Source organism: Rhinoraja longicauda, chromosome 9 (assembly GCF_053455715.1).
Source record: "Rhinoraja longicauda isolate Sanriku21f chromosome 9, sRhiLon1.1, whole genome shotgun sequence".
Classification (NCBI taxonomy): Eukaryota; Metazoa; Chordata; class Chondrichthyes; order Rajiformes; family Arhynchobatidae; genus Rhinoraja; species Rhinoraja longicauda.
Window position 1 is genome coordinate 61,233,533 of NC_135961.1, and position 26,182 is coordinate 61,259,714.

Here is a 26,182-nt window from a genome sequence, read left to right on the forward strand (position 1 = left end):
AGGGGAGATACATTTCCTCCCGGTGGATGCAACAAGGACTACAAACCATCATGGCTGCCAGCAAAAGACTACAAAACCCATAGTCAGCAGCACTCAGTGTCAGCAGCAATCAGTGTCAGTGATTGCTGCTGACACTGATTGCTGCTGACACTGATTGCTGCCCAGAGAGAGGGAGAGGGAGAGAGGGAGAGAGGGAGAGAGGGAGAGGGAGAGAGGGGGAGAGGGAGAGAGGGAGAGAGGGAGAGAGGGAGAGAGGGAGAGAGGGAGAGAGGGGGAGAGGGGGAGAGGGGGAGAGGGGGAGAGGGGGAGAGGGAGAGAGGGAGAGAGGGAGAGAAGCAGTGTTTGAGTTATATTTTGTAAGAAGGCAGCAAGCTACAGTTTTGATTTAACTACCTGTTTTGGTTTTGTGTACCTGTCTACAAACAATTAAGTTTACCTGTTTTTGGAAAAGACTAAATATATGGAATTTAAGTTTGAAAACAAGAACTTTTCTGTCTTCATTTCTGACACCCACACCTCCCAACCTTCAAGAGAAAAGCTCCCGACCTCTCAAGACATCACAGACTGTAAGGCAGCAACTCTACCGTTGCATCACTGTGCTGCCCTATTTTTTTTTCTGAGGGTGAAAAGAAAAGTTATTCCAGCACGTTATGTTATGTTTAAAACAAACAGCATCTGCAGTTCCTAGTGACCGTAAACAGTGTTGTCTTACAACGAATATAATCCCATTACATCATGCAACGTAAATTATTTAATATATCACTCATGTATCTGGAACTTATTACGTTCCACGCTATTTGCAATCAGCACTTTTCCCCACACCATGGTCCTGAAGGTTCTTTGCAACTTGTCTTTATGGATTTGGAGACGATGAATAGTGAAGGAAACCATTGCTCTCTGTAAGTGCAGCAGACAGCTGTACACCCAACAAAGCAATTGAATTCTGTGCTCCCATAGGGATTTTTTTGTCCATCAATGAATGGATCCTGATATGAATCTTAATGACACTTATGCTTTGCTACAGTGGAGAGAACTAAATATATAATTTGATTTGCTGCCACATAAGCCTGAAGTTTAAGTTGTTTATAATATAAATTGAGGAAAAATTTGGCTTTAATTTAATAACACTCTAGCCTGATTCTAAGCTGACCTTAGATGGGGAAATTAATTTGACGTTGAGAAACCAATTTTGCATGTTCAAGGAACACATTTCTGATTTATTATGTGTAGGAAGTGAACTGCACATGCTCGTTTAAACCGAAGATAGACCCAAAATGCTGGAGTAATTCAGCGAGACAGGCAGTATCTCTGGATAGAAGGAATAAGTGATGTTTCGGGTCGAGATCCTTCTTCAGACTGGGGAGTCAGGGGAGAGGGAGATACAGACAATAGACAATAAGTGCAGGAGGAGGCCATTCGGCCCTTCGAGCCAGCACCACCATTCAATGTGATCATGGCTGATCATTCTCAATCAGTACCCCATTCCTGCCTTCTCCCCATACCCCCTGACTCTGCTATCCTTAACAGCTCTATCTAGCTCTCTCTTGAATGCACTCAGAGAATTGGCCTCCACTGCCTTCTGAGGCAGAGAATTCCACAGATTCACAACTCTCTGACTGAAATAGTTTTGCCTCATCTCTGTTCTAAATGGCCTACCCCTTATTCTTAAACTGTGGCCCCTGGTTCTGGACTCCCCCAACATTGGGAACACGTTTCCTGCCTCTAACGTGTCCAACTCCTTAATAATCTTATACGGAGATAAGGAAGTGTAAGGTGTGAAAACAGGACAAAGAGCGTGAAGCTCAAGGAAAATGTAGAACAGATCATTGTTAGCTAGGAGATGTAACAACAAAGCAAAGAGAGATAAAATGTAATCCAGGACAGTCAAACTGGTCTGAGAACTGGGAAGGGGGAGGGATGGAGGGCAAGGGTTATGCACTGGTCAAGTCAAGACTCACTGAAGCCAATTAATAAAAACTCTCTGATTAGACCATTTGACACACTTTTGTTTTTACTTCACTTGTTGTTCAGCGTGCAATGAGTCACGGCAATATATCAAAAGGGCAAAACCAGTGGGAAAACGATCTGCAGATGCCTACAGAGGTTGATATGCATCTAGGAAAGGATAAAATGGCCACTGTTTTATCTGGGACCCCTGGTCAACCGTTGCCTATTCTGTGCCTTGTGAAATATTACTTTTTTCTCTCGTTCAAATGTGAAATAAACTTTGCATAAATGGCAGCATCTGCGGAGGGAATGGATGGGTGATGGTTCGGTCTGGGACCCTCCTTCGGAAATATGAAGAAGGGTCTTGACCCTCAGTAGTTCATAACTTCACAACTGATGGGAGCAGAATGAGGCCATTCGGCCCATCAAATCTACTCTGCCATTCAATCATGGCTGATCTATCGTTCCCTCCTTACTCCATTCTACTGCGTGCTCCCCATAACCCCTGACACCCGTACTAATCAAGAATCAATCTACCTCTGCCTTAAAAATATCTATTGACGGCCTCCACAGCCTCCTGTGGCAATGAATTCAACTGATTCACCACCCTCTGACTAAAGAGGTCTGAAGAAAGGTCCCGAATTGGAATGTTATCGATTCATTCCCTCCACAGATGCTGCCTGACCTGCTGTGTTACTCCAACACTTTGTGCTTTATTCAAGATTCCAACATCTGCAGTTCCTTGTGTCTCAAATTAACTTTGCATCTTCAGTAATATTTTCATTTGATTTTGGTTTACAGAGGTTGTCTCCTTACGGGTTTTTCGAACCAACGATGCACATTATTCCTGCCATTCTCAGTATTGATAGGACTCATAAACACATAAACTCATAAAAACAAAAAAAATCATCAGTAAACTTCAATACATTCAAAACTCCGCTGCCCGTCTACTCACCCACACCCCGATCCGTGACCATATCACCCCCGTCCTTTACAAACTCCACTGGCTCCCCATCCACCAGAGAATCCAGTACAAAATCCTCCTCATGACCTACAAAGCCCTCCATAACCTGGCCCCATCCTACCTGACTGACCTCCTCCACAGGCACACTCCCATCTGCACCCTCCGCTCTGCTGCTGCCAATCTCCTATCCCCCCCCCCCTCCGGACCAAACTCAGATCCTGGGGGGACAGGGCTTTCTCCATCGCTGCTCCCACCCTATGGAACTCACTACCCCAAACCGTCAGAGACTCCTCCTCACTCACCACATTCAAAACATCACTGAAGTCTCACCTGTTCAGTACTGCCTTCAACCACTGAAGGTCACCTCACCTTCTGTCTCCTTTCTCTGTTTGTTTACTTATTTATCTATTTATTCACTTCCCTATGTTCTTTAAATCCCTGTAAAGCGTCTTTGAGTGTATGAAAAGCGCTATATAAATGTAATGCAATATTATTATTATTATTATTATAACCAATTTATGTAGGCGATATATGTCTTCACCAGTGTTTATCTCTCATTCACTCATGCAAAACTGGTTCTCTAGTTGTCACTCTTTGCTATTTGTGGGAGTTTGTGTGAAAACCGGCTGTTAGTTTAGTTTAGTTTAGTTTAGAGATAGTTTATTTTAAAGATACATTGTGGAAACAGGCCCTTCAGCCCACCGAGTTCGCGCCAACCAGCAGTCTCCGTACACTAGTACTATCCTACACACACTGGGCACAATTTACAATTTTAGCAGAGTCAATTAACTTACAAACCTGGACGTCTTTGGAGTGTGGGACAAAACCGGAGATCCCGGAGAAAACCCACGCAGGTCACGGGGAGAATGTACAAATCCGTACAGACAGCACCCATAGTCAGGATCGAACCCGGGTCTCTGGCACGGTGAGGCAGCAACTCTACCGCCGTGCCACCGCGCTGTGTTTTCCAGATTCCAAGAGTGGCTACCCTTCAATAGTATTCTTCAGTTAAAGGCACTTTGGAACATTCAAAGACCAGCATAATAAACATACAATTTAACTTCTCCGATCACTCCTGAAGAACATCATCTAAATCGTTGCACGATATTTGATATAAATGATAATATTCTACACTGGAATGGGATTGCATTCATGCAGCCAATGGTCTTTAATGCAATGCACACTTGAATCTTGCTTTGAATATTGAATTCAAACTTGCATTTTGACTGCATTGCAACCTTGAATATTGCAAATTCACAAGTTCATGTTCCTCGTACCCAGACCTTTCCTTGCTTGGAACCCTCTGATTAGCTTTCTGCCTCTTAGGTTGGCACCGAGATGTTGGAATCAAAGTTCTTAGTGAGATTCTGTGAGATTGCAATGAAGGTACTTTGTTCACCATCATGTTTCTGATCTCCGCATAGCCTTTGATGTGGATAACCACACCAGACCTGTCCAACACCTCTGCACTGTCATCCAGGTGGGTGAAACCACACTCAGCTGCGGCCATTCCTATTCACAGTATTTAATGACTACGTTGTAAAAGTTGGGCCTACCTTAGCAAATAAGATTACTAAACCGAGTAGCAAGGAAGGTCTAGAATAGGAGAGCTCTGATAAAAATGTTCACTCCATGTTTCTCAGCGGAGTACACGAAAATGAAGTCATTGATATTGTCAATAAATACAGAAACAAAAAGTCTGCTGACTACAATTCCATTGATATGACACCCGTCAAAAATATTATTGAATGTATTAGTAAAACCGTTGACACTTATATGTAACCAATCCTTCCTCACATGCACATTTCCAAACAAAATGAAAATAGCGAAAGTCATTGGAGACAGACATTTATTTTCAAATTACAGACCGATATCTGTGCTTCCCCAATTCTCAAAAATATTAGAAAAATTATTTGTACAAAGACTCGGAAACTTTATTGATAAACATAACATACTAAGTGACCACCAGTATGGATCTCGAGCTAAGCGGTCTACCTCACTAGCGCTAATGGAACAAGTAGAGAATACTTCAACAGCAATTGATAATAAAGAATATACTGTGGGAGTATTTATAGATCTCAAAAAAGCACTCGATACCATTGATCATGGTTTACTGATGAATAAGCTAGAAAGATATGGTCTAAGAGGAGTAACATACTCCTGGTTGAGAAGCTACCTTGAAAACAGATATCAGTATGTTCAAGTAAATAATTTTGATTCAGAATTTATGAAGGTTACCTGTGGAGTTCCGCAAGGCTCGGTGCTGGGTCCAAAGCTCTTTTTACTCTATATAAATGATATTTGTAAGGTGTCAAAATTGTTACATTTAGTTATATTTGCGGATGACGCAAATTTATTTTGTTCAGGGAAAAACTTGAAGCAACTTTTGGACACAGTTAAAGGGGAATTGGAAACCCTAAAGAAGTGGTTTGATACTAATAAATTGTCATTAAATCTAAGTAAAACAAAATTTGTTGGAAATCGTAAAATAAATTCTGAGGCAACACTTATGATTAATGATGTAGAAATTGAAAGTGTATGAAAATAAATTCTTGGGAGTGATAATAAATCATAAACTCTGTTGGAAACCTCCAAATGTTGGGGGAGTCCAGAACCAGGGGCCACAGTTTAAGAAAAAGGGGTAGGCCATTTAGAACGGAGATGAGGAAAAACTTTTTCAGTCAGAGAGTTGTAAATCTGTGGATTTCTCTGCCTCAGAAGGCAGTGGAGGCCAATTCTCTGAATGTATTCAAGAGATAACTAGATAGAGCTCTTAAGGAGAGCGGAGTCAGGGGGTATGGGGAGAAGGCAGGAACGGGGTACTGATTGAGAATGATCAGCCATGATCACATTGAATGGTGGTGCTGGCTCGAAGGGCCGAATGGCCTACTCCTGCACCTATTGTCTATTGTCTATAAAACATAAAATCAAAATTGTCTAAATCCATTGCAATATTGCACAAAACTAAGGACATCTTGAATCAAAATTCACTATTTACTCTATATTGCTCACTCATTGTTCCATACATGACATATTGTGTGGAAGTATGTGGAAACACCTACAAAACGAGCACTAATTCAATCTTTGTACTGCAAAAAAGAGCCATAAGAACTGGCAATAAGGCTAGTTATAATGACCCAACCAACCAATTATTTATGAAATCATGTGCCCTGAAATTTATGGACCTAGTAGACTTTAATATTCTACAAATAATATATAGAGCAAAAGAAAGAACACTTCCTGACTGTATCCAAGGTTTGTTTTCAGTGAGGGAGAGCAGACAACTTCTGCATTATTCCCAGGTATACCTGCCAATGCTGTTCCACCGTCTTCCCTGCTAGGGCCTCCTTCCAGTCAATTCTGGCCAGCTCCTGCCTCATGCCTCTGTAATCCCCTTTGCTATACTGTAATATGGACACTTCCGATTTTCCCTTCTCCCTCTCAATTTGTAGAGTAAAACTTATCATATTGCGATCACTGCATCCTAATGGCTCTTTTACCTCGAGTCCCCTTATCAGATGTTGTTAAGCTGGAAAGAGTACAGAGAAGATTTACCAGAATGTTGCCAGGACCAGAGGATGTGCAGAGTAGAAACATAATTTCCAGCAATTGGAAAGGGGACTAGTACTAAATAAAACTTAGAACCCTGGAACTCTAACTAACCCATTCTTCTTTCTATAAACCGAGTTACCATTTAAGGGTAGTTTGTAATTAAGTTTAAAAAGTTGAAGGTTTGTAGGCAGAGTTTTTTTCTCGTCTTATTTTATCTTAATGCGTTTTCTCGTTGGAGGGATTTCAGTGCCTGTTGAGTGGTAGATATCGAGGAGGGAAATGAATGGGAGAAGGTTGGGTTAAAATGGCAACAGGAAATATATTCTGATATTCTTTATCTGCACGTTCTCTGTCTAACTAAAGGGTTGCTACACATAATCAACTAGTCGAGAACGCCATGGAACAATGGGAATAGACGGAGCTGCGCTCGTTGGGTTTATCTCCATCAAAGGAAAGCAACTAAATAATTCATGGAAGGGAACGACGGTGGATTGATTACGCAGAAGCATTTTTTTCGATGAAACTGTTGTGGGGCTGTGATGACGGCGATTTCTCGGGAGCGTCGACTGTCCCCGCCTCCAAGGTTAACGCCGCGTTACAAGCGTTGTTGCACGGCCGCCTTAAATTGGGATTACTTGCGCTCGGCTCCATCCAGAGACTGCGGAGAGCAGAGGATAAAAGTACTCTCTCGTCCCACAAGCCGCTCACAGCGCCCACGGCTTCGATGAAGACCATGCATTTCATGCCTCCCCTAACCTTGGCTTTCCTCTGCGTCGTGGCAGGTAACGTCTTCGTGTGCAGGAAGGGACACTGGTTTAAATCGAGGAAGGACACAAGATGCTGTAGTAACTCAGCGGGTCAGGCAGCATCTCTGGAGAGAAGGAATGGGTGACGAGTCGTGTCGAGACCCTTCTTCAGACTGTCCCGCTGAGTTACTCCAGCATTTTGTGCCTAGTGTTGTGTCTTGCGTCTGTTTATTTCAATCCGTATTCTTTTTACCCACAAAATGCTGGAGTAACTCAGCAGGTCAGGCAGCATCTCGGGAGAGAAGGAATGGGTGACGTTTCGGGTCGAGACCCTTCTTCAGACTGAAGAATGCTGCCTGACCTGCTGAGTTACTCCAGCATTTTGTGAATAAAAACCTTCGATTTGTACCAGCATCTGCAGTTATCTTCTTATACAAGCCTTTACAAGCTCCACTGGCTCCCCATCCCCCAGAGAATCCAGTACAAAATCCTCCTCATGACCTACAAAGCCCTCCATAACCTGGCCCCATCCTACCTGACTGACCTCCTCCACAGGCACACTCCCACCTGCACCCTCCGCTCTGCTGCTGCCAACCTCCTGTCCACCCCCATCCGGACAAAACTCAGATCCTGGGGGGACAGGGCTTTCTCCATCGCTGCTCCCACCCTCTGGAACTCACTACCCCAAACCGTCAGAGACTCCTCCTCACTCACCACATTCAAAACATCACTGAAGTCTCACCTGTTCAGCACTGCCTTCAACCACTGACCGTCACCTCACCTTCTGTCTCCTTTCTCTGTTCGTTTACTTATTTATCTATTTATTTTCTTCTCTATGTTCTAGTAATCCCTGTAAAGCGTCTTTGAGTGTTTGAAAAGCGCTATATAAATGTAATGCATTATTATTATTATTATTATTATTATTATACTTCTTTTTACCGACAGTTTCTCGCTTTCAGTACCTTGGAGAGCGGACGGGTCGCGGTTACTAACCTTCCTTCCACCAGTTTAGCGGCCGGGTGGGATTTTTTTTTCCATCTTCTTGATAGTCCTCTAAAAACAAGAAGCTGGATTTGTGATTCCCAGCATCGATTTATTGGCAATCTCTGTTCATGTAATAGAAAGCGCGATCGATAAAGATCCGCGAAGTGGAAATACGAGGAAAATACTCAGAAGCATAAGTTCTGGTGGCGTAGTTCCAACATTTCCTTATTCCCCACCTCTCTTTTCTTCAGTTATTGATTGAATTGATTGATTATTATTATTGGTGTGTTTTTTTTTTTTTACATGTGTGTGTGTGTGTGTGTGTGTGTGTGTGTGGGGGGGGGGGAGGAACTGCAGATGCTGGCTTAAACCGAGGATTGTCACAAAATGCTGGAGTAACTCAACGGGTCAGGTAGCTTCTCTGGAGAGAAGGAATGGGTGACGTTTCGGGTCGAGACCCTTCTTCGGACTGAGAGGCAGGGGAAAGGGAAGGAAAGAGAGAGATATAGACGGTGATGTGGAGAGATATAGAACAAAGAAAGATATGCAACAAAGGAACGATGACAAAGGAAACAGGCCATCGTTAGCTGTGGTGTGCATACGTGTGAGTATGTGAGGAGATCTTATAAGGATGAGAGGAGATCTTATAAGGATGAGAGGATATCTTATCGAAACGTATAAGATTATTAAGGGGTTGGACACGTTAGAGGCAGGAAACATGTTCCCAATGTTGGGGGAGTCCAGAACAAGGGGCCACAGTTTAAGAATAAGGGGTAGGCCATTTAGAACTGAGACGAGGAAAAACTTTTTCAGTCAGAGTTGTAAATCTGTGGAATTCTTTGCCTCAGAAGGCAGTGGAGGCCAAGTCTCTGAATGCATTCAAGAGAGAGCTGGATAGAGCTCTTAAGGATAGCGGAGTCAGGGGGTATGGGGAAAAGGCAGGAACGGGGTACTGGTTGAGAATGATCAGCCATGATCACATTGAATGGCGGTGCTGGCTCGAAGGGCCGAATGGCCTCCTCCTGCACCTATTGTCTATTGTCTATGTGTGTATATATATATATATATATATACACACACACTGAATCTTTTTCTCGTTTATTATATTGTTTACAGTGTACGATGTTTACATATTCTGCAAGTAAGAATATCATTGCTCTGTCTGGGACTTATGACAATAAAACACCCTTGACTCTTGAAAGATGTAACACGGGGAACAGGCTTTTTTTTGCCCACCGACTAACCGTTATAATTAAGGGTCTTTGACCTGAAATATTAATTTTGTTTCTCTTTCCACAGACGCTGGCTGAACAGCCGAGGATTTTTCTGTTTTAATTTCCATCTTTTCCCCGTTGATTTGATTTTAAAGCGCGCATTGGCACCACGTTTCAGAGTGCCCGTCCTTTTTTTCTGCCCTGTAGAGTGGAAGACTGGCTGCGGCTCGTTCCATGGGCAGGTAACACACGCTGCTCTGCGCCTCACCTGGGACGGGGCACGTTGTTAAACAGGTCGTGTAGGAAGGAACTACAGATGCAGGTTTATACTGAAGATAGACACACAATGCTGGCAGTAACTCAGTGGGACAGGCAGCGTCTCTGGAGAGAAGGAACGGTCGACCTTTCAGGTGGAGACTATCCTTCAGCCTGAGAGTCAGGGGAGAGGGAAACAAAACTCCGCTGCCCGTCTACTCACCCACTCCCCGACCCGTGACCATATCACCCCCGTCCTTTACAAGCTCCACTGGCTCCCCATCCCCCAGAGAATCCAGTACAACATCCTCCTCATGACCTACAAAGCCCTCCATAACCTGGCCCCATCCTACCTGACTGACCTCCTCCACAGACACACTCCCACCCACACCCTCCGCTCTGCTGCTGCTAACCTCCTGTCCCCCCCCCCCCCCCATCCCCATCCGGACCAAACTCAGGTCCTGGGGGGACAGGGCTTTCTCCATCGCTGCTCCCACCCTCTGGAACTCACTACCCCAAACCGTCAGAGACTCCTCCTCACTCACCACATTCAAAACATCACTGAAGTCTCACCTGTTCAGCACTGCCTTCAACCACTGACCGTCACCTCACCTTCTGTCTCCTTTTCTGTTCGTTTACTTATTTATCTATTTATTTTCTTCTCTATGTTCTAGTAAACCCTGTAAAGCGTCTTTGAGTGTTTAGAAAAGCGCTATATAAATGTAATGCATTATTATTATTATTATTAAGAGTGGGGTGTGAAGACGAGAGATCGAAGGGGACGGAGTTAGCTCGGGGAAGGTGACAACGAGGCACACAATCAGTAAAATGTAACCAGGAGACAGTCAGACTGGACGGAGAACTGGCACGAGGGAGTGACGGAGAGGGAGAGCAATGGTTACTTGAATTTGGGAAAGTCGATGTTCATACCGCTGGTGTGTAAGCTGCCCAAGCGAAATATGAGGTGCTGTTCCTCCAATTTGCGTTGGGCCTCACTCACTCTGACAGATCGCCCAGGACTCGCACAGATCTCCTAATACACTCCTCTAGTTAACTAATTTAAAAAAGAAAACACGCACTGAAAGGCAAATCAATAAAGCACGTGCTGATATTAAAATGAAAACTTTCACTGAAATGGTGCCTCACCTGAGAATAGCCGCAGAGGTCTTCCAGCATTTCTGTTTTAGAAACAGAGAAACATAGAAAATAGGCGCAGGAGTAGGCCATTCAGCCCTTCGAGCCAGCACCGCCATTGATGGTGATCATGGCTGATCGTCCACAATCAGTACCTCGTTCCTGCCTTCTCTTGTTTATTATGTTTTCATTGAGGGCGATGAAGAACTGACGCAGAAGAGGAAACGTGTAGGAAGGAACGGCAGGGGGTGGTTTAAACCTGTTCTGAAGAAGGGTCTCGACCCGAAACCTCACCTATTCCTTTTCTCCAGAGATGCTGCCCGACCCGCTGAGTTACTCCAGCTTTTTGTGTCTGAGGGGTTGAGGCGAGTAGAGATCCGCCATAATCATCCCGGCTAATGGGCCAGGATAGAGGGGCCGAGGGGCCTACTCCGTCTATTTCTTAGCATTATGGCGTGTGTTTTTCCACTGTCCTGACCCCGATCATGTTATATCCCATTAAACGTCCCCTCGGCCATCTCTTTAGGGGAAACTGTTTTCATTGTCTCCCCAACTAAAGGTATAGTGGTAGAGATCAGATTTTACTGTCTGCGTGGAGTTTGCACGTTATCCCTGGGACTGCGCGGGTTTTCTCCGGGTGCTGTGGTTTCCTCCCCACATTCCTAAGACGTGCGGGTTTTGTCGGTTAATTTGCCTCTGTAAGTTGAGTGGGGTAACATAGAACTAGCGTGAACGGGTAGAGACCACAAAACGCTGGAGTAACTCAGCGGGTCGGGCAGCATCTCTGGAGAAAAGGAATAAGGGACGTTTCGGGTCGGGACCCTTCTTCAGACTGAGAGTCATGGGAGAGGGGAACTGGACGTTTGAGGAGGTGCAAAGAACAAAAGAATTGAAGGTTTGGGTAATCGGTGGTCGGCGTGGACTCTTGAAGAAGGGTCTGGACCCGAAACATCACCCATTCCTTCTCTCCAGAGATGCTGCCTGTCCCCCTGAGTTACTCCAGCATTCTGTTTGCACGCCGTATCTCCAAACTAAACTCAAACCTTTCTTTATCACCTCTTCATCCCAGCAACCTAGGAAGTCTTCTTATCCACGGTTTTTTTTAGGCAGGGTTGGACTATTACCTGCAGGTCGGGTGCAACCAAATTTTCTCTTGATTGTTTGTTAGTCTGAAGTTCGTTTTCCTAAAGAACAAACCAGGGAAACGATACCCCGGGAGGCATTTGTTTTTTGGCAGTTCTAGGGTCAGTCATTCTGTTTATTTCTTGTTCTTGACAGTCATCGAAGCGCTGCCGGTGGAGAGGGGCGAACAGAGAGACGAATTGGTACGTGACATTCACATGTTTACAACAAAAAAAAACTGAAGCTCAATTCTCTATCTGCTGGAGCTTAATCTACAAACGTTTCATGTATGTTGTGATTTTCTGACTGTTGGCGGATCAATTTCCCTCCTGGGATAGATAAAGTTCGACGGTAACGTATCGTTATCGTAAATCGAGGTAACAGGAGGTGCTGATTGTATCCAACATTTATTTACTCGTTTAGGTGACCCGGTGCATCATCGAAGCTCTATCCAACGCTCTTTCGAAACCCAATTTCCCATCTGTGACCTCGGAATGCAGGGACCTTCTAAAGAGTAAGTGTGTATCTCTGTACGGTCAGTAACCCTGAGCTCGTTTATTACATTGACATCAACGCGAGGTCACTCAACAAATGCAACACCGTTTTAATCTGCGATCCACGCTGGAATTTGCAAAACAAGCTGTGTGTGTGTGTGTGTGTGTGTGTGTGTGTGTGCGTTGGAGGGTAGGGTTATAAATGTCTTCTGACGGTGGAAACAATAGTTTTGGGTTTAGTTTAATTAAATTAATTAAATAAATAAAAGACTGGAGCGACTAGGCTTGTATACACTGGAATTTAGAAGGATGAGAGGAGATCTTATCGAAACGTATAAGATTATTAAGGGGTTGGACACGTTAGAGGCAGGAAACATGTTCCCAATGTTGGGGGAGTCCAGAACAAGGGGCCACAGTTTAAGAATAAGGGGTAGGCCATTTAGAACTGAGATGAGGAAAAACCTTTTCAGTCAGAGAGTTGTGAATCTGTGGAATTCTCTGCCTCGGAAGGCAGTGGAGGCCAATTCTCTGAATGCATTCAAGAGAGAGCTGGATAGAGCTCTTAAGGATAGCGGAGTCAGGGGGTATGGGGAGAAGGCAGGAACGGGGTACTGATTGAGAATGATCAGCCACGATCACATTGAATGGTGGTGCTGGCTCGAAGGGCCGAATGGCCTCCTCCTGCACCCATTGTCTAAATTATTGCATCGTATGGGAGGCGCATTCCCAATCTCGTTGTACCCCTGTACAATGACAATAAAGATATATTGTATTGTATTGTAGTTTAGATATGGAGTGTGGAAACTGGCCCTTCAGCCCACCGAGTCCGCGCCGACCAGCAATCACCCTGGACACTAACTAGTTCCACCCTACATCATTTACAGGGGGGCAATTTACCGACAGACCTGCACTTCTTTGGGATGTGGGAGTGAAAGGCTCAGATGGAGTGGATGTAGAGAAGTTGCTTCCACTGATGGGAGAGTCCAGGACGTTCCTTTAGGAAGGTGCTGAGGAGGAATTTCTTGAGTCAGAGGGTGGTAAATCTATGGAATTCTTTGTCACAGAAGGCTGCGGAGACCAAATCAATGGTTATTTTTAAGGCAGAGATGGATAGATTCTTGATTATTACAGGTGTCAGGAGTTATGGGGGAAAGGCAGGAGAATGGGCTTAGGAGGGAGAGATAGATCAGCCATGATTAAATGGCGGAGTAGACTTGATGGGCTGAATGGCCTCATTCTGCTCCTGTCACTTCTGACCATATGAGACCGGATCACCCAGAGGAAACCCATGCAGTCACAGGGAGAAGTGCAAACTCCACACTGACAGCACCCGAGGTCAGGATTGAACCTGGGTCTCTGGCGCTGTAAGGCAACAACTCTACCAGTGCGCCACTGTGGCGGGACTGTCACATGTGCCGAGGTACAGTGAAAAGCTTTGTTTTACATGCTATTCAATCTAAATTCGATAATATTGTACATAAATACAATCAAACCAAACTCAAGCACAATAGTTAAAAGAAAGGAGGAGATACAGAGTGCAGGGTATAGTTCTCAGCATTGTAGCACCACAGTTCCAGAGACAAAAACTAGTGTCCACAATGGGATTGAGGAGATAGAGAAAAGGCTGGAGTAACTCAGCGGGACAGGCAGCATCTCTGGAGAGAAAGAATGCTTGATGTTTCGGGTCGAGAACCTCCTTCAGACCCGAAACGTCACCCATTCCTTCTCTCCGGAGATGCTGCCTGTCCCGCTGAGTTACTCCAGCTTTTTGTGTCTATCTTCGGTTTAAACCAGCACCTGCAGTTCCCTCCTGCACGTGAGATAGAGGAGAAGGAGAATGGGACAGTCCAATAGTTTAAACATGGACCGTCAGAAGACTTATAACAAACGGGGGGAAGCTGTCCCTGAGTCTGGCAGTGATTTATAAACTCAACATATCATAGGGATTTAAAATAATAATCCGATGAGATGAATTTCCAATGAGGTGGGATTGAAGAAAACTACTAAAGTAATTGAGCATCTTCCTGCCGTTCACTACTCCGATGTTTCCAATAGTTTCTGTAAAGAATGCAGTGGTGGATTGTTTAGGAGCTGGGTTTGCAAACCTCTAGCAGATACCCACGAGCTGTCCTTGAGATAGTTATCACAGACCATCAGCAGGTTCTGAGCAATTGCTACACCGTTTAGACAATAGACAATAGGTGCAGGAGGAGGCCATTCGGCCCTTCGAGCCAGCATCGCCATTCAATGTAATCATGGCTGATCATTCTCAATCAGTACCCCGTTCCTGCCACCTCCCCAGACTCCGCTATTCTTAAGAGCTCTATCCAGCTCTCTCTTGAATGCATTCAGAGAATTGGCCTCCAATGCCTTCTGAGGCAGAGAATTCCACAGATTCACAACTCTTTGACTGAAAAGGTTTTTCCTCATCTCAGTTCTAAATGGCCTACCCCTTATTCTTAAACTGTGGCCCCTTGTTCTGGACTCCCCCAACATTGGGAACATGTTTCCTGCCTCTAACGTGTCCAACCCCTTAATAATCGTATACGTTTCGATATGATCCCCTCTCATCCTTCTAAATTCCAGTGTATACAAGCCTAGTCGCTCCAGTCTTTCAACATATGACAGTCCCGCCATTCCAGGAATTATCCTAGTAAACCTACGTTGCACTCCCTAAATAGCAAGAATATCCTTTCTCAAATTTGGAGACAAAAACTGCACACAGTACTCCAGGTGCAGTCTCACTAGGGCCCTGTACAACTGCAGAAGGACCTCTTTGCTCCTATAATCAACTCCTCTTGTTATGAAGGCCAACATTCCATTGGCTTTCTTCACTGCCTGCTGTACCTGCATGCTTCCTTTCAGTGACTGATGCACCAGAACACCCAGATCTCGTTGTACGTCCCCTTTTCCTAACTTGACACCATTCAGATAATATTCTGCCTTCCTATTCTTACCACCAAAGTGGATAACCTCACACTTATACACATTAAACTGCATCCGCCCACTCACACAACCTGTCCAAGTCACCCTGCAACCTCATAGCATCTTCCTCACAGTTCACACTACCACCCAGCTTTGTATAATCTGCAAATTTGCTAATGGTACTTTTAATCCCTTCATCCAAGTCATTAATGTATATTGTAAATAGCTGCGGTCCCAGCACCGAGCCTTGCGGTACCCCACTAGTTACTGCCTGCCATTCTGAAAGGGACCCATTTAACTCCACTCTTTGCTTTCTGTCTGTCAACCAATTTTATATCCATGTCAGTACCCTACCACCAATAATACCATGTGCTCTAATTTTGCCCACTAATCTCCTATGTGGAACCTTGTCGAAGGCTTTCTGAAAGTCAAGGTACACCACATCCACAGGATCTCCCCTGTCAATTTTCCTAGTTACATCCTCAAAGAATTCCAGAAGATTAGTCAAGCATGATTTCCCCTTCGTAAATCCATACTGACTCGGAACGATCCTGTTACTACTGTCCAAATGCTCCGCAATTTCGTCTTTTATAATTGACTCCAGCATCTTCCCCACCACTGATGTAAGACTAACTGGTCTATAATTTACCGTTTTCTCTCTCCCTCCTTTCTTAAAAAGTGGGACAACATTAGCTACCCTCCAATCCACAGGAACTGATCCTGAATCTATAGAACATTGGAAAATGATCACCAATGCGTCCACAATTTCTAGCGCCACCTCCTTAAGTACTCTGGGATGCAGACCATCAGGCCCTGGGGATTTATCAGCCTTCAGTCCCATCAGTCCACCCAACACCATTTCCTGCCTAATGTGGATTTCCTTTAGTTCCTCCGTCACCCTAGGATCTCTTGCCACTAGAACATCTGGGAGATTGCTTGTATCTTCCTTAGTGAAGACAGATCCAAAGTACCGGTTCAACTCGTCTGCCATTTCCTTGTTCCCCATAATAAATTCCCCTGCTTCTGTCTTCAAGGGGCCCACATTTGCCTTGACTATTTTTTTCCTCTTTACATACCTAAAAAAGCTTTTACTGTCCTCCTTTAGATTATTGGCTAGTTTACCCTCGTACCTAATCTTTTCTCCCCGTATTGCCTTCCTAGTCATCTTCTGTTGCTCTTTAAAGGAGTCCCAATCCTCTGGCTTCCCACTCTTCTTTGCTTTGTTGTACTTCTTCTCTTTTATTTTTATCCTGTCCTTGACTTCCCTTGTCAGCCACGGGTGCCTCTTACTCCCCTTAGAATCTTTCCTCCTCTTTGGGATAAATTGATCCTGCAACTTCTGCATTATTCCCAGGAATACCTGCCATTGCTATTCCACCGTCTTCCCTGTTAGGGCCTCCTTCCAGTCAATTTTCGCCAGCTCCTGCCTCATGCCTCTGTAATCCCCTTTGCTATACTGTAATACTGACACTTCCGATTTTCCCTTCTCCCTCTCAATTTGTAGAGTAAAACTTATCATATTGTGATCACTGCCTCCTAATGGCTCTTTTACCTCGAGTCCCCTTATCAGATCAGGTTCATTACACAACACTAAATCCAGAATTGCCTTCTCCCTAGTAGGCTCCAGTACAAGCTGTTCTAAGAATCCATCTCGGAGGCACTCCACAAACTCTCTTTCCTGGGGTCCATTACCAACCTGATTTCCCCAGTCTACCTGCATGTTGAAATCTCCCATAACCACCGTAGCATTACATTTGCGACATGCCAATTTTAGCTCCTGATTCAACTTGCACCCTATGTCGAGGCTACTGTTTGGGGGCCTGTAGATAACTCCCATTAGGGTCTTTTTACCCTTACAGTTCCTCATTTCTATCCATACTGATTCTACATCTCCTGATTCTATGCCACCCCTTGCAAGGGAATGAATATCATTCCTCACCAACAGAGCGACCCCACCCCCCTCTGCCCACCTGTCTGTCGTTTCTATATGTTGTGTATTCAGTTCCCAGCCCTGGTCCTCTTGTAGCCATGTCTCAGTGATTCCCACAACATCATACTTGCCAATGTCTAACTGAGCCTCAAGCTCATCCACTTTATTTTTTATACTTCGCGCATTTAAATACAATTTCAGGTTGCTTTCTCCAAGCAAATGCTCTTGCTTTCTCTAGCGAAAGCAATGCTAGCATTTATTTCGAGAGGGCTTTTGTACAAAAACAGGGATGTGATACTGAGGCTCCATAAGGTCAGGCCGCATTTGGAATATCGTGAGCAATTCTGGGCACCATGTCTGAGGAAGGATGTGCTGGCTCTGGAGAGGGTCCAGAGGAGGTTTACAAGAATGATCCCAGGAATGGGTAGGTTAACATATGATGAGCATTTGACGGCACTGGGCCTGTATACACTGGAGTTTAGAAGAATGAGGGGGGACCTCATTGAAACGTACAGAATAGTGAAAGTCTTGGATAGAGTGGCTGTGGAGAGGATGTTTCCACTAGTGGGAGAGTCTAAGACTAGAGGGCATAGCCTCAGAATTACAGGACGTTCTTTTAGGAAGGAGATGAAGAGGAGTTTCTTTAGTCAGAAGGTGGTGAATCTGTGGATTTTTTTGCCGCAGAAGGCTGTGGAGGCAAAGTCAGTGGATATATTTAAGGCAGAGATGGATAGAATCATGATTAGTACGTGTGTCAGGGTATATGGGGAGAAAGCAGGAGAATGGGGTTAGGAGGGAGAGATAGATCAGCTATGATTGAATGGCGGAGTAGACGATGGGTCGAATGGCCTAATTCTACTCCGATCACTTGTGGTCTTATGAAATGAGAGATGTGTAAGCTTTATTGTTCCCATCCTGTTCCAGGTGAGAAACACGAAATAGCAGAAAATAAATTTGAGAGAGGACCTAATCATTATGAAGAGGACAGGCACCTTGAAGACTCTGAAAATCCTCACCATGAAAATAAGGGAAGTTTGAGGGTCATCGAGGAATACAAGAAGACACGTTTTGAAGAGGACAAAAGAAATGAAGATGAGAGTGAGGAAAAACGTTACAGGCAGAACCACGAAGAACAAAAAAGTGAAACAAAGAACAGCGAGGAAGATAGCAGAAGTAGTGAAGAATCCTATCCAGTAAAAAACACCCATGCTGTCAGAGGCCATGGAGATCATCATTCAAGTCAAGAGAATAAAGACAGAGAAGCAGAAAACAGAAGTCAGGAAGGGAATGACGAAAGATCCACTTCTCATGAAGAGAAAGACTCACAAAATACGTACAATACTGAGAATACAATCAATGTGTCTCATCACAAACAACAAGGCATTAGAAGTGAAGAAGAGTCCTCTGAGGAGGATAAACCATCCGGCATTCATGGACACTCTGAGGAAAGACATGGAGACATTGACAGAGGGGCAGTTGAGTCTAATGATGACCTCAACGATCAATACAAAAAAAGTGGTCATTTCGAGCACAAGAAATCTGACTCCAAAGAGTTGGAAGAGAGAGACAGCGAAGAAGGAGATAAATTACATAATGCTCCCATGCACAACCAGAAGACAAAGAACCATGGGCATTCAGAAGGGGATAAGAGTGTCCATCAGGATAAGCACTACTCAGATATTTCTGATGAATCTGGTGAAGATCTGGAACGCCTCACAAATATTCACAATTACCTCAAAAGAAATAAAAACCAAGCGGAGACCGAGGATAAAACAAGCAAGCACTCGAGGAGTAGCTCAGAGGAATCAAAGGAGAAAAGGCAGCATCTCAACCAAAGGAACGATCAAGAAGAAAAAATGTACAGTGAAGAGGAAGAAAAGAGACATCACAGTGGGTACAAGAGGCACCACAGTGAAGATAAAGAAGAGAAGGATGAAGTTGAGAAGAGGTATCACAGCGAGGAAAAGGCACACGACGAAGAAAAGAATAATAGCTCCAACGAAGAGAAGCAGGAAAGGGAGGAAAGCATAGAAGAAAGACATACAAGCAATGGAAACGACAACGAGGAAGAAAGAAAAACAGAACCCTATCCAAAAGTCCACCGGTTTTGGTGGAAGAAAGGGCATGGTTTGGAGGATAGAAGCCTTGGCAGTGAAGGGGCAACAAAGCACAGTGAGCATAGTCACTTCTATCAGCAACACGAAGAACATGACGACAAGAGGCAGGAGACAGATGATGAGAAAAGACAAGAGGAGGAAGACCAAGGGCAGAACGTGGAGACCGATGAGAAACATCCCACTGAGCAAAACCTCAGCCGCAATTTCCAAGAGGAAAGGTTGTACGACAGAATGAACAAGGTGGCACGTTATCTGAAGTCCAAGTCCATGGAAATCCCAAAGGTTTACGATTTTGAGGAAGAGCAGGGAAAGCAAAATCACAATGAGGAAAAGGAGAAAGTAAAACACACTCTAACTGTGGAAGAGGTGAGCTTAATCATTTTTATTTTAATGAACGACAATAAAGATCTTTGTTATCCTACATTTCTTAGTTTAAAGAACAACTAAACCAAGTGGACCTGTTGGGCCCAAACCTCTCCTGCATTGCTGCAGCACCCTCTCCTCCCCACTCCCTCCCTACCCAACTCTCCCTCCACCCCCTCCCCTCCCCTCCTTCCTTCCCCCCTCCCCTCCTTCCATATGATCATGGCTGATCATTCACAATCAGTACCCCGTTCCTGCCTTCTCCCCATACCCCCTGACTCCGCTATCTTTAAGAGCTCTATCCAGCTCTCTCTTGAAAGCATCCAGAGAATTGGCCTTCACTGCCTTCTGAGGCAGACAATTCCACAGGTTTACAACTCTCTGACCTGCTGAGTTACTCCTGCATTTTGTCTACTGTATATTTGGCGTTAGCAATGACTCTGAACAGTGTACTCCATAGTTATTGAGAATAAAATAACACAATTATACACTGAGACTTGTAGATAAAACTTGACAGGAAGCAGTATGAAAAGCAAGTTTAATTGGCGCAAGTTCTTAACGTTGAGTTGCACAGGTATGATTATTCTATAGCGAAACAAGAGATTGTAGATACCGGAATCTTGAGCAAAACATAAAGTGCTGGAAGAACTCAATGTATCAGGCAGCATCAGCGGAGGCAAAAAAGTTTTGGTCATGAGCCCTCTTCAGACTGATTGGAGAAGGGGGAGAAAGCTGGACAACGTAGGTGGGAGCAAGTGATAGGTGGATACAGGGGTAGGGGGTTGGTGAGGGTGGTGATTGATTGGCAGAGTAAGTAACAAAGGCTGGAGGTGAAAAGGAGACAAAAGGGTGTCAGATAAGGAATGAAGAAGAGGAATAAAATGTAAGGTCGGAAGAGGGATGTAGGGTGGAAGAGGGCAGGGAGGAGGGGAAAGAGTGGGGATAAAGGGGAATGTATGACTTGGGGATGGGAGATGTGTACAGAGAAGGGAAGAGGAACAACTTTTTCACTCAGAGTTGTAAATCTGTGGAATTCTCTGCCTCAGAAGGCAGTGGAGGCCAATTCTATGAATTCATTCAAGAGAGAGCTAGATAGAGCTCTTAAGGATAGCGGAGTCAGGGGGTATGGGGAGAAGGCAGGAACGGGGTACTGATTGAGAATGATCAGCCATGATCACATTGAATGGTGGTGCTGACTCAAAGGGCCAAATGGCCTCCTCCTGCACCTATTGTCTATTGTCTATGACTGAGGTGGAGGGAGAAATGAGAGCACATTGGGGACTGAAGAAGGGTCCCGACCCAAAACGTAGATTATCCATTTTGCTCCACAGAAGCTGCCTGACCCGCTGAATTGGTTCAGCATGTTGTTTTCTTGCTCAAGAATTTCCTTGTGTCTCAGGCTTATATACTTATTCCATGCTGCCCTCTTGTGACTGAAATATGCAATAACATTGCAAAATGTAAACAGCAAAAACGCGAAGACAATGGTAAATATTGACAGAAAACAGTTGAAAGATAAAGAAAAATCAGAGCACGGGTAGGACGGAACTGCAGATGCTGGTTTAAACCGAAGATAGACACCGAAAGCTGGAGTAACTCAGCGGGACAGGCAGCATCTCTGGAGAGAAGGAATGGGTGACGTTTCGGGGTCGAGACCCTACTTCTTCACTCCAGTGATGCTGCCTGTCCCGCTGAGTTACTCCAGCTTTTTGTGTCTAAAAATCAGAGTATGGTTTTCAGGACTTTAGAGTAAGGTAGAAAGATAGAAAAGAGATTAAAATAATTTGGACACTGGATAATGCAATAATTTAAACACGTCAAATCTACATTTAGTTCATTGCTGAATGCCTGCCACCGTATTGAGGGGAATGATCATCATGGTGTCCTTGGAGTTTAAGGTTAAAGCAAGCATGGTCAGGAACAAAGAGCAGTTGCCTATGTTCTCATCTGGGATGCCTTTTCAAGAACTAGATCATCTCCTGCTGATAATGATATCCATCATCTTCACATGACACGAAAAAAGGCTGATCAGAGTTGACTCCTTTATTTCCTTTGCCCAAGGATTTACTGATGGTTTGTTCAGAAATGGAGCTTAGGAAATGGTTCATTTACTGTGCTAAAATAGTAAGATATCCGTTTTCAAGTTGTCCTTGATCCTCCAGCTATTTCTGTAGACAAGGGTGCAAAATCTGATCTAGCCTGGATCAATTGTTCTCAAATTACTCACTGTGAGCTATTATTTTTTTGTGATGGGGAATAATGTTGTGGTTAGGTTGTTCAACAGAGACCTTGAGTGGACTTCACATAAACAGGCCGTTTGGCCCACCGAGTCTGTGCCTACCAGCGATCGGCCCATACACTAACCTACACACGGCCGGGACAATTTTACAATTTACTGAAGACAATTGACCCACAAACACCTGTATGTCTTTGGAGTGTGGGAGGAAACCAGAGGAGCTGGCGAAAACCTACGCACTCACAGGGAGAACATACAAACTCCATACAGACAGAGCCCGTAGTCAGGAACGAACCAGGGTCTCTGCCGCGGTAAGGCAGCAACTCTGTGGATACAGCAACTCAGCAACTAAGTGAGGTTATCCACTTTGGTGGTAAGAACAGGAAGGCAGAGTATTATCTGAATGGTGTCACGTTAGGAAAAGGGGACGTACAACGAGATCTGGGTGTCCTAGTGCATCAGTCACTGAAAGGAAGCATACAGGTACAGCAGGCAGTGAAGTAAGCTAATGGAATGTTGGCCTTCATAACAAGAGGAGTTGAGTATAGGAGTAAAGAGGTCCTTCTGCAGTTGTACAGGGCCCTAGTGAGACCGCACCTGGAGTACTGTGTGCAGTTTTGGTCTACAAATTTGAGGAAGGATATTCTTGCTATTGAGGGCGTGCAGCGTAGGTTTACTAGGTTAATGCCCGGAATGGCGGGACTGTCATATGTTGAAAGACTGGAGCGACTAGGCTTGTATACATTGGAATTTAGAAGGATGAGAGGGGATCTTATCGAAACGTATATGATTATTAAGGGGTTGGACACGTTAGAGGCAGGAAACATGTTCCCAATGTTGGGGGAGTCCAGAACAAGGGGCCACAGTTTAAGAATAAGGGGTAGGCCATTTAGAACTGAGATGAGGAAAAACCTTTTCAGTCAGAGTTGTGAATCTGTGGAATTCTCTGCCTCAGAAGGCAGTGGAGGCCAATTCTCTGAATGCATTCAAGAGAGAGCTAGATAGAGCTCGAGGATAGCGGAGTCAGGGGGTATGGGGAGAAGGCAGGAACGGGTTACTGATTAGAATGATCAGCCATGATCACATTGGATGGTGGTACTGGCTCGAAGGGCCGAATGGCCTCCTCCTGCACCTATTGTCTCTCCCGCTGTGCCACTCCATTGTTTTGTTTCTGTTTGGGTTATGCTGCCTGATCAACCCATTTTCAACTCCACATTCGCTTTAACCTGTTGGAGCAACAGTGGGTCCAGCAAAGGTTCAGGACAGTTTTGCTGATCAAGTCCCATCTGAAAGACTGTGTTCTGTTCTGGGCATTTTACCTGAGAAAGCATGTCAAAGCCTTGGAGAGTGTTCGACTAAGATTTTGTGGGAAAGTACCAGGGAAAAGGAGCTTGAGTTACATGGATTGAGCAGAGAAACGAGATTTGGTCTCTTAAGAGCACAGGAGAGACAATTTGATGAAATATTCAAAATGATAATTTTTAAATACAATAAATAAGAAAACAAACTTGGCAACTGGAAGACTGGTAACAGGAGAAGACAAAACTATCAAAAGAGCCAGTTGATAACTATTTTTTTTACATAATGAGATCTCGACTGTATTGTTCGAGTAGGTCATGAAAATATTTTCAATAATAATTTCAGGAGGGAAATGGGGAGGTTACAGAAAGAGGAATTTTTGCAGAGTTTTGGGATCCAGCAGGTGGAATGAGATTTATTGAGTTTATTTAGAGAGTTGAGTTGACAAAAGCACAATGGCCTCCTCGTGAGCTGCTGATCAACAATTCCACAGGTTACTGAAGTAGGTTGGAATATTTACCTCAACTTTCAATCAATAAATTAGACCAAGACAGAAACCAAAATGACATTGAGTGACATAGCCTGTATACATTTAGGCTATTGAAATATAATGAATATTACTTAGCAAAATCACTTTTTTCCCCATTTCCCTCACCAATCTTACACTTTTGTGTCAAGGATATGTGTAACGACTGTATGGTGATTCATACTAATCTCTAACATACTGTTAGAGATTTCTACTCAGGCATTAAAAGCAATGTGTTGTTATTATTTCAAACTATTTTTTTACTATTTTAGTTAAAATATATATATATATATATATATACAGTTCTATTTTCTGATTTAAACAAAAGCTGGGCCTCAATTATCGAAGAGTAGATATTTCAGATTAATTACCATTACAATTCTCACATGTTTCAATGAATAAAATTCCACGGCAAAATCACAAATAAATGTTTACTTGTGGCTGTACATGCCGGATACCATTCATGATTCGAGTAGTCGAAACAAGGAACTGCAGATGCTGGATAACACACAAAAAGACACAAAGTGCTGGAGGCAGCATAGACACAAAATGCTGGAGGAACTCAGTGGGACAGGCAACATCTCTGGAGAGGAATGGTGATGTTTTGGGTCAAGACCCTTCATCTGAAGAAGGGCCCTGAGCAGGAACGTCACCTATCTGTGCTCCACAGGGATGCCATGTGACCTGCTGGGTTACTCCAGCACTTTGCAATCTGATTAGGATTGGAATAGGTATTTGAATAACAAGTGAAGGATTTCCCTGGATCCTTTATTTTATGGCTTGCCCATTTCTGAATTACACCACAGAGCAAAGTTGCAATATTATTTCTACATTCTGCACACTAAATTTGTATTTAGTTGTATAAATTATGTTAAAAATACCCCAGAGTAAAATGTGTCTGAATATCATTCATCATTGGATATTTTTGGATATTGGATACCCGTGGACATTTTTAAGGCAAAGATAGACAAATTCTTGATTAGAACGGGTGTCAAGGGTTATGGGGAGAAGGCAGGAAAATGGGATTAAGAGGCAGAGATCAGCCATGATTGAATGGCGGAGTGGACTCGATGGGCCGAATGGCCTAATTCTACTTCTATAACTTGTGATAATTGAAACGTTGGTTGATTACCCATAAAGCCATAATCCTCTCCTTGGCCTTCCTTTGAAATTATTACTTTTAAACTGCAGTCATCGCTTAACGGAGAGGATGGTTTTTGCCGAGCATATTTGACCAAATCAGTCCCAAAAGTGCAGTGAAACCATCGGAATGGCACAGCGTCTGCACTGCATTGGGTCAGGTTTTTGTTATGCAATAAATAGGCAGGAATAAGTCAGCATACTAATCACAAGATAATTATTATTGTCTTCAAAGGAGAAGGATCTTGAAAATCTTGCAGCCATGGACTTGGAATTGGAGAAAATGGCAGAGATGCTGCACGACCACCAAAGGGATTAATACAATGTTGTCAACGGAGTCAAATACATCATCAAGACACCTGATACGATGTTGAACATATTATTTTCTAAAAACGATTTTAAAAAACTCATTATCTAATGCACTATAAAAACATAATCAATGAAGAGGCTGCTTGCAGAGTATTGATTATCTTTTGTTGTTCACTTGTGTCGTACGTTAAAACTGCAGGAAATATTTCTATTGCACATTCCTATATTGCTAAACATCATAGTCAAAGGCATGAAAAATTAAGTGACAACATTTTTGACCTGGATCCATGAATACTGTCATAACAATTTTCATCATTTGATTTCGTATCGTTATTGTACTGCAGTTCAGCTTGTAATTTTTGGATTAAATAAATATCGTGGTGTGTTGAGACCAAACCTCTGTGTCAACTGTCCTTTAACGAGCCATGTAAAGGGGGAGTATATTTGATAATTAAAGATAACCTTATGTCAAAGTTACTTGGTCTTAAGGATAAAATAGAAAGCGTCATATCAGGATGCATCACAGCTTGGTTTGGGAACAGCTCCATCCAAGACCGCAAGAAATCACAGCGAATTGTGGATGCAGCCCAGACCATCACACAAACCAACCTCCTTTCTATTGACTCCATTTATTCCTCATGCTGCCTCGGCAAGGCCAGCAGCATAATCAAGGATGTTGCACTCTGGCCACTCCCTTTTCTCCCCTCTCCAGAGAGAGTCCAGAACCAGGGGCCACAGTTTAAGAATAAGGGGTAGGCCATTTAGAACAGAGGTGAGAAAAAACTTTTTCAGTCAGAGAGTTGTGAATCTGTGGAATTCTCTGCCTCAGAGGGCAGTGGAGGCCAATTCTCTGAATACATTCAAGAGAGAGCTAGATAGAGCTCTTAAGGATAGCGGAGTCAGGGGGTATGGGGAGAAAGCAGGA

General features: G+C 43.9%; 1 protein-coding gene across 1 annotated transcript; it reads left to right on the forward strand.

The window, feature by feature from the left end:
• The first annotated feature begins 6,879 nt into the window (after window positions 1–6,879).
• On the forward strand, window positions 6,880–25,653 carry LOC144596801 (uncharacterized). The gene is made up of 5 exons (XM_078405612.1): window positions 6,880–7,245; window positions 12,075–12,121; window positions 12,342–12,432; window positions 18,192–19,750; window positions 25,184–25,653. Exons 1-5 carry the CDS (start codon window positions 6,981–6,983, stop codon window positions 25,265–25,267), a joined length of 2,046 nt encoding a protein of 681 aa, XP_078261738.1. The 5' UTR covers window positions 6,880–6,980; the 3' UTR covers window positions 25,268–25,653.
• Window positions 25,654–26,182: the final 529 nt, after the last annotated feature.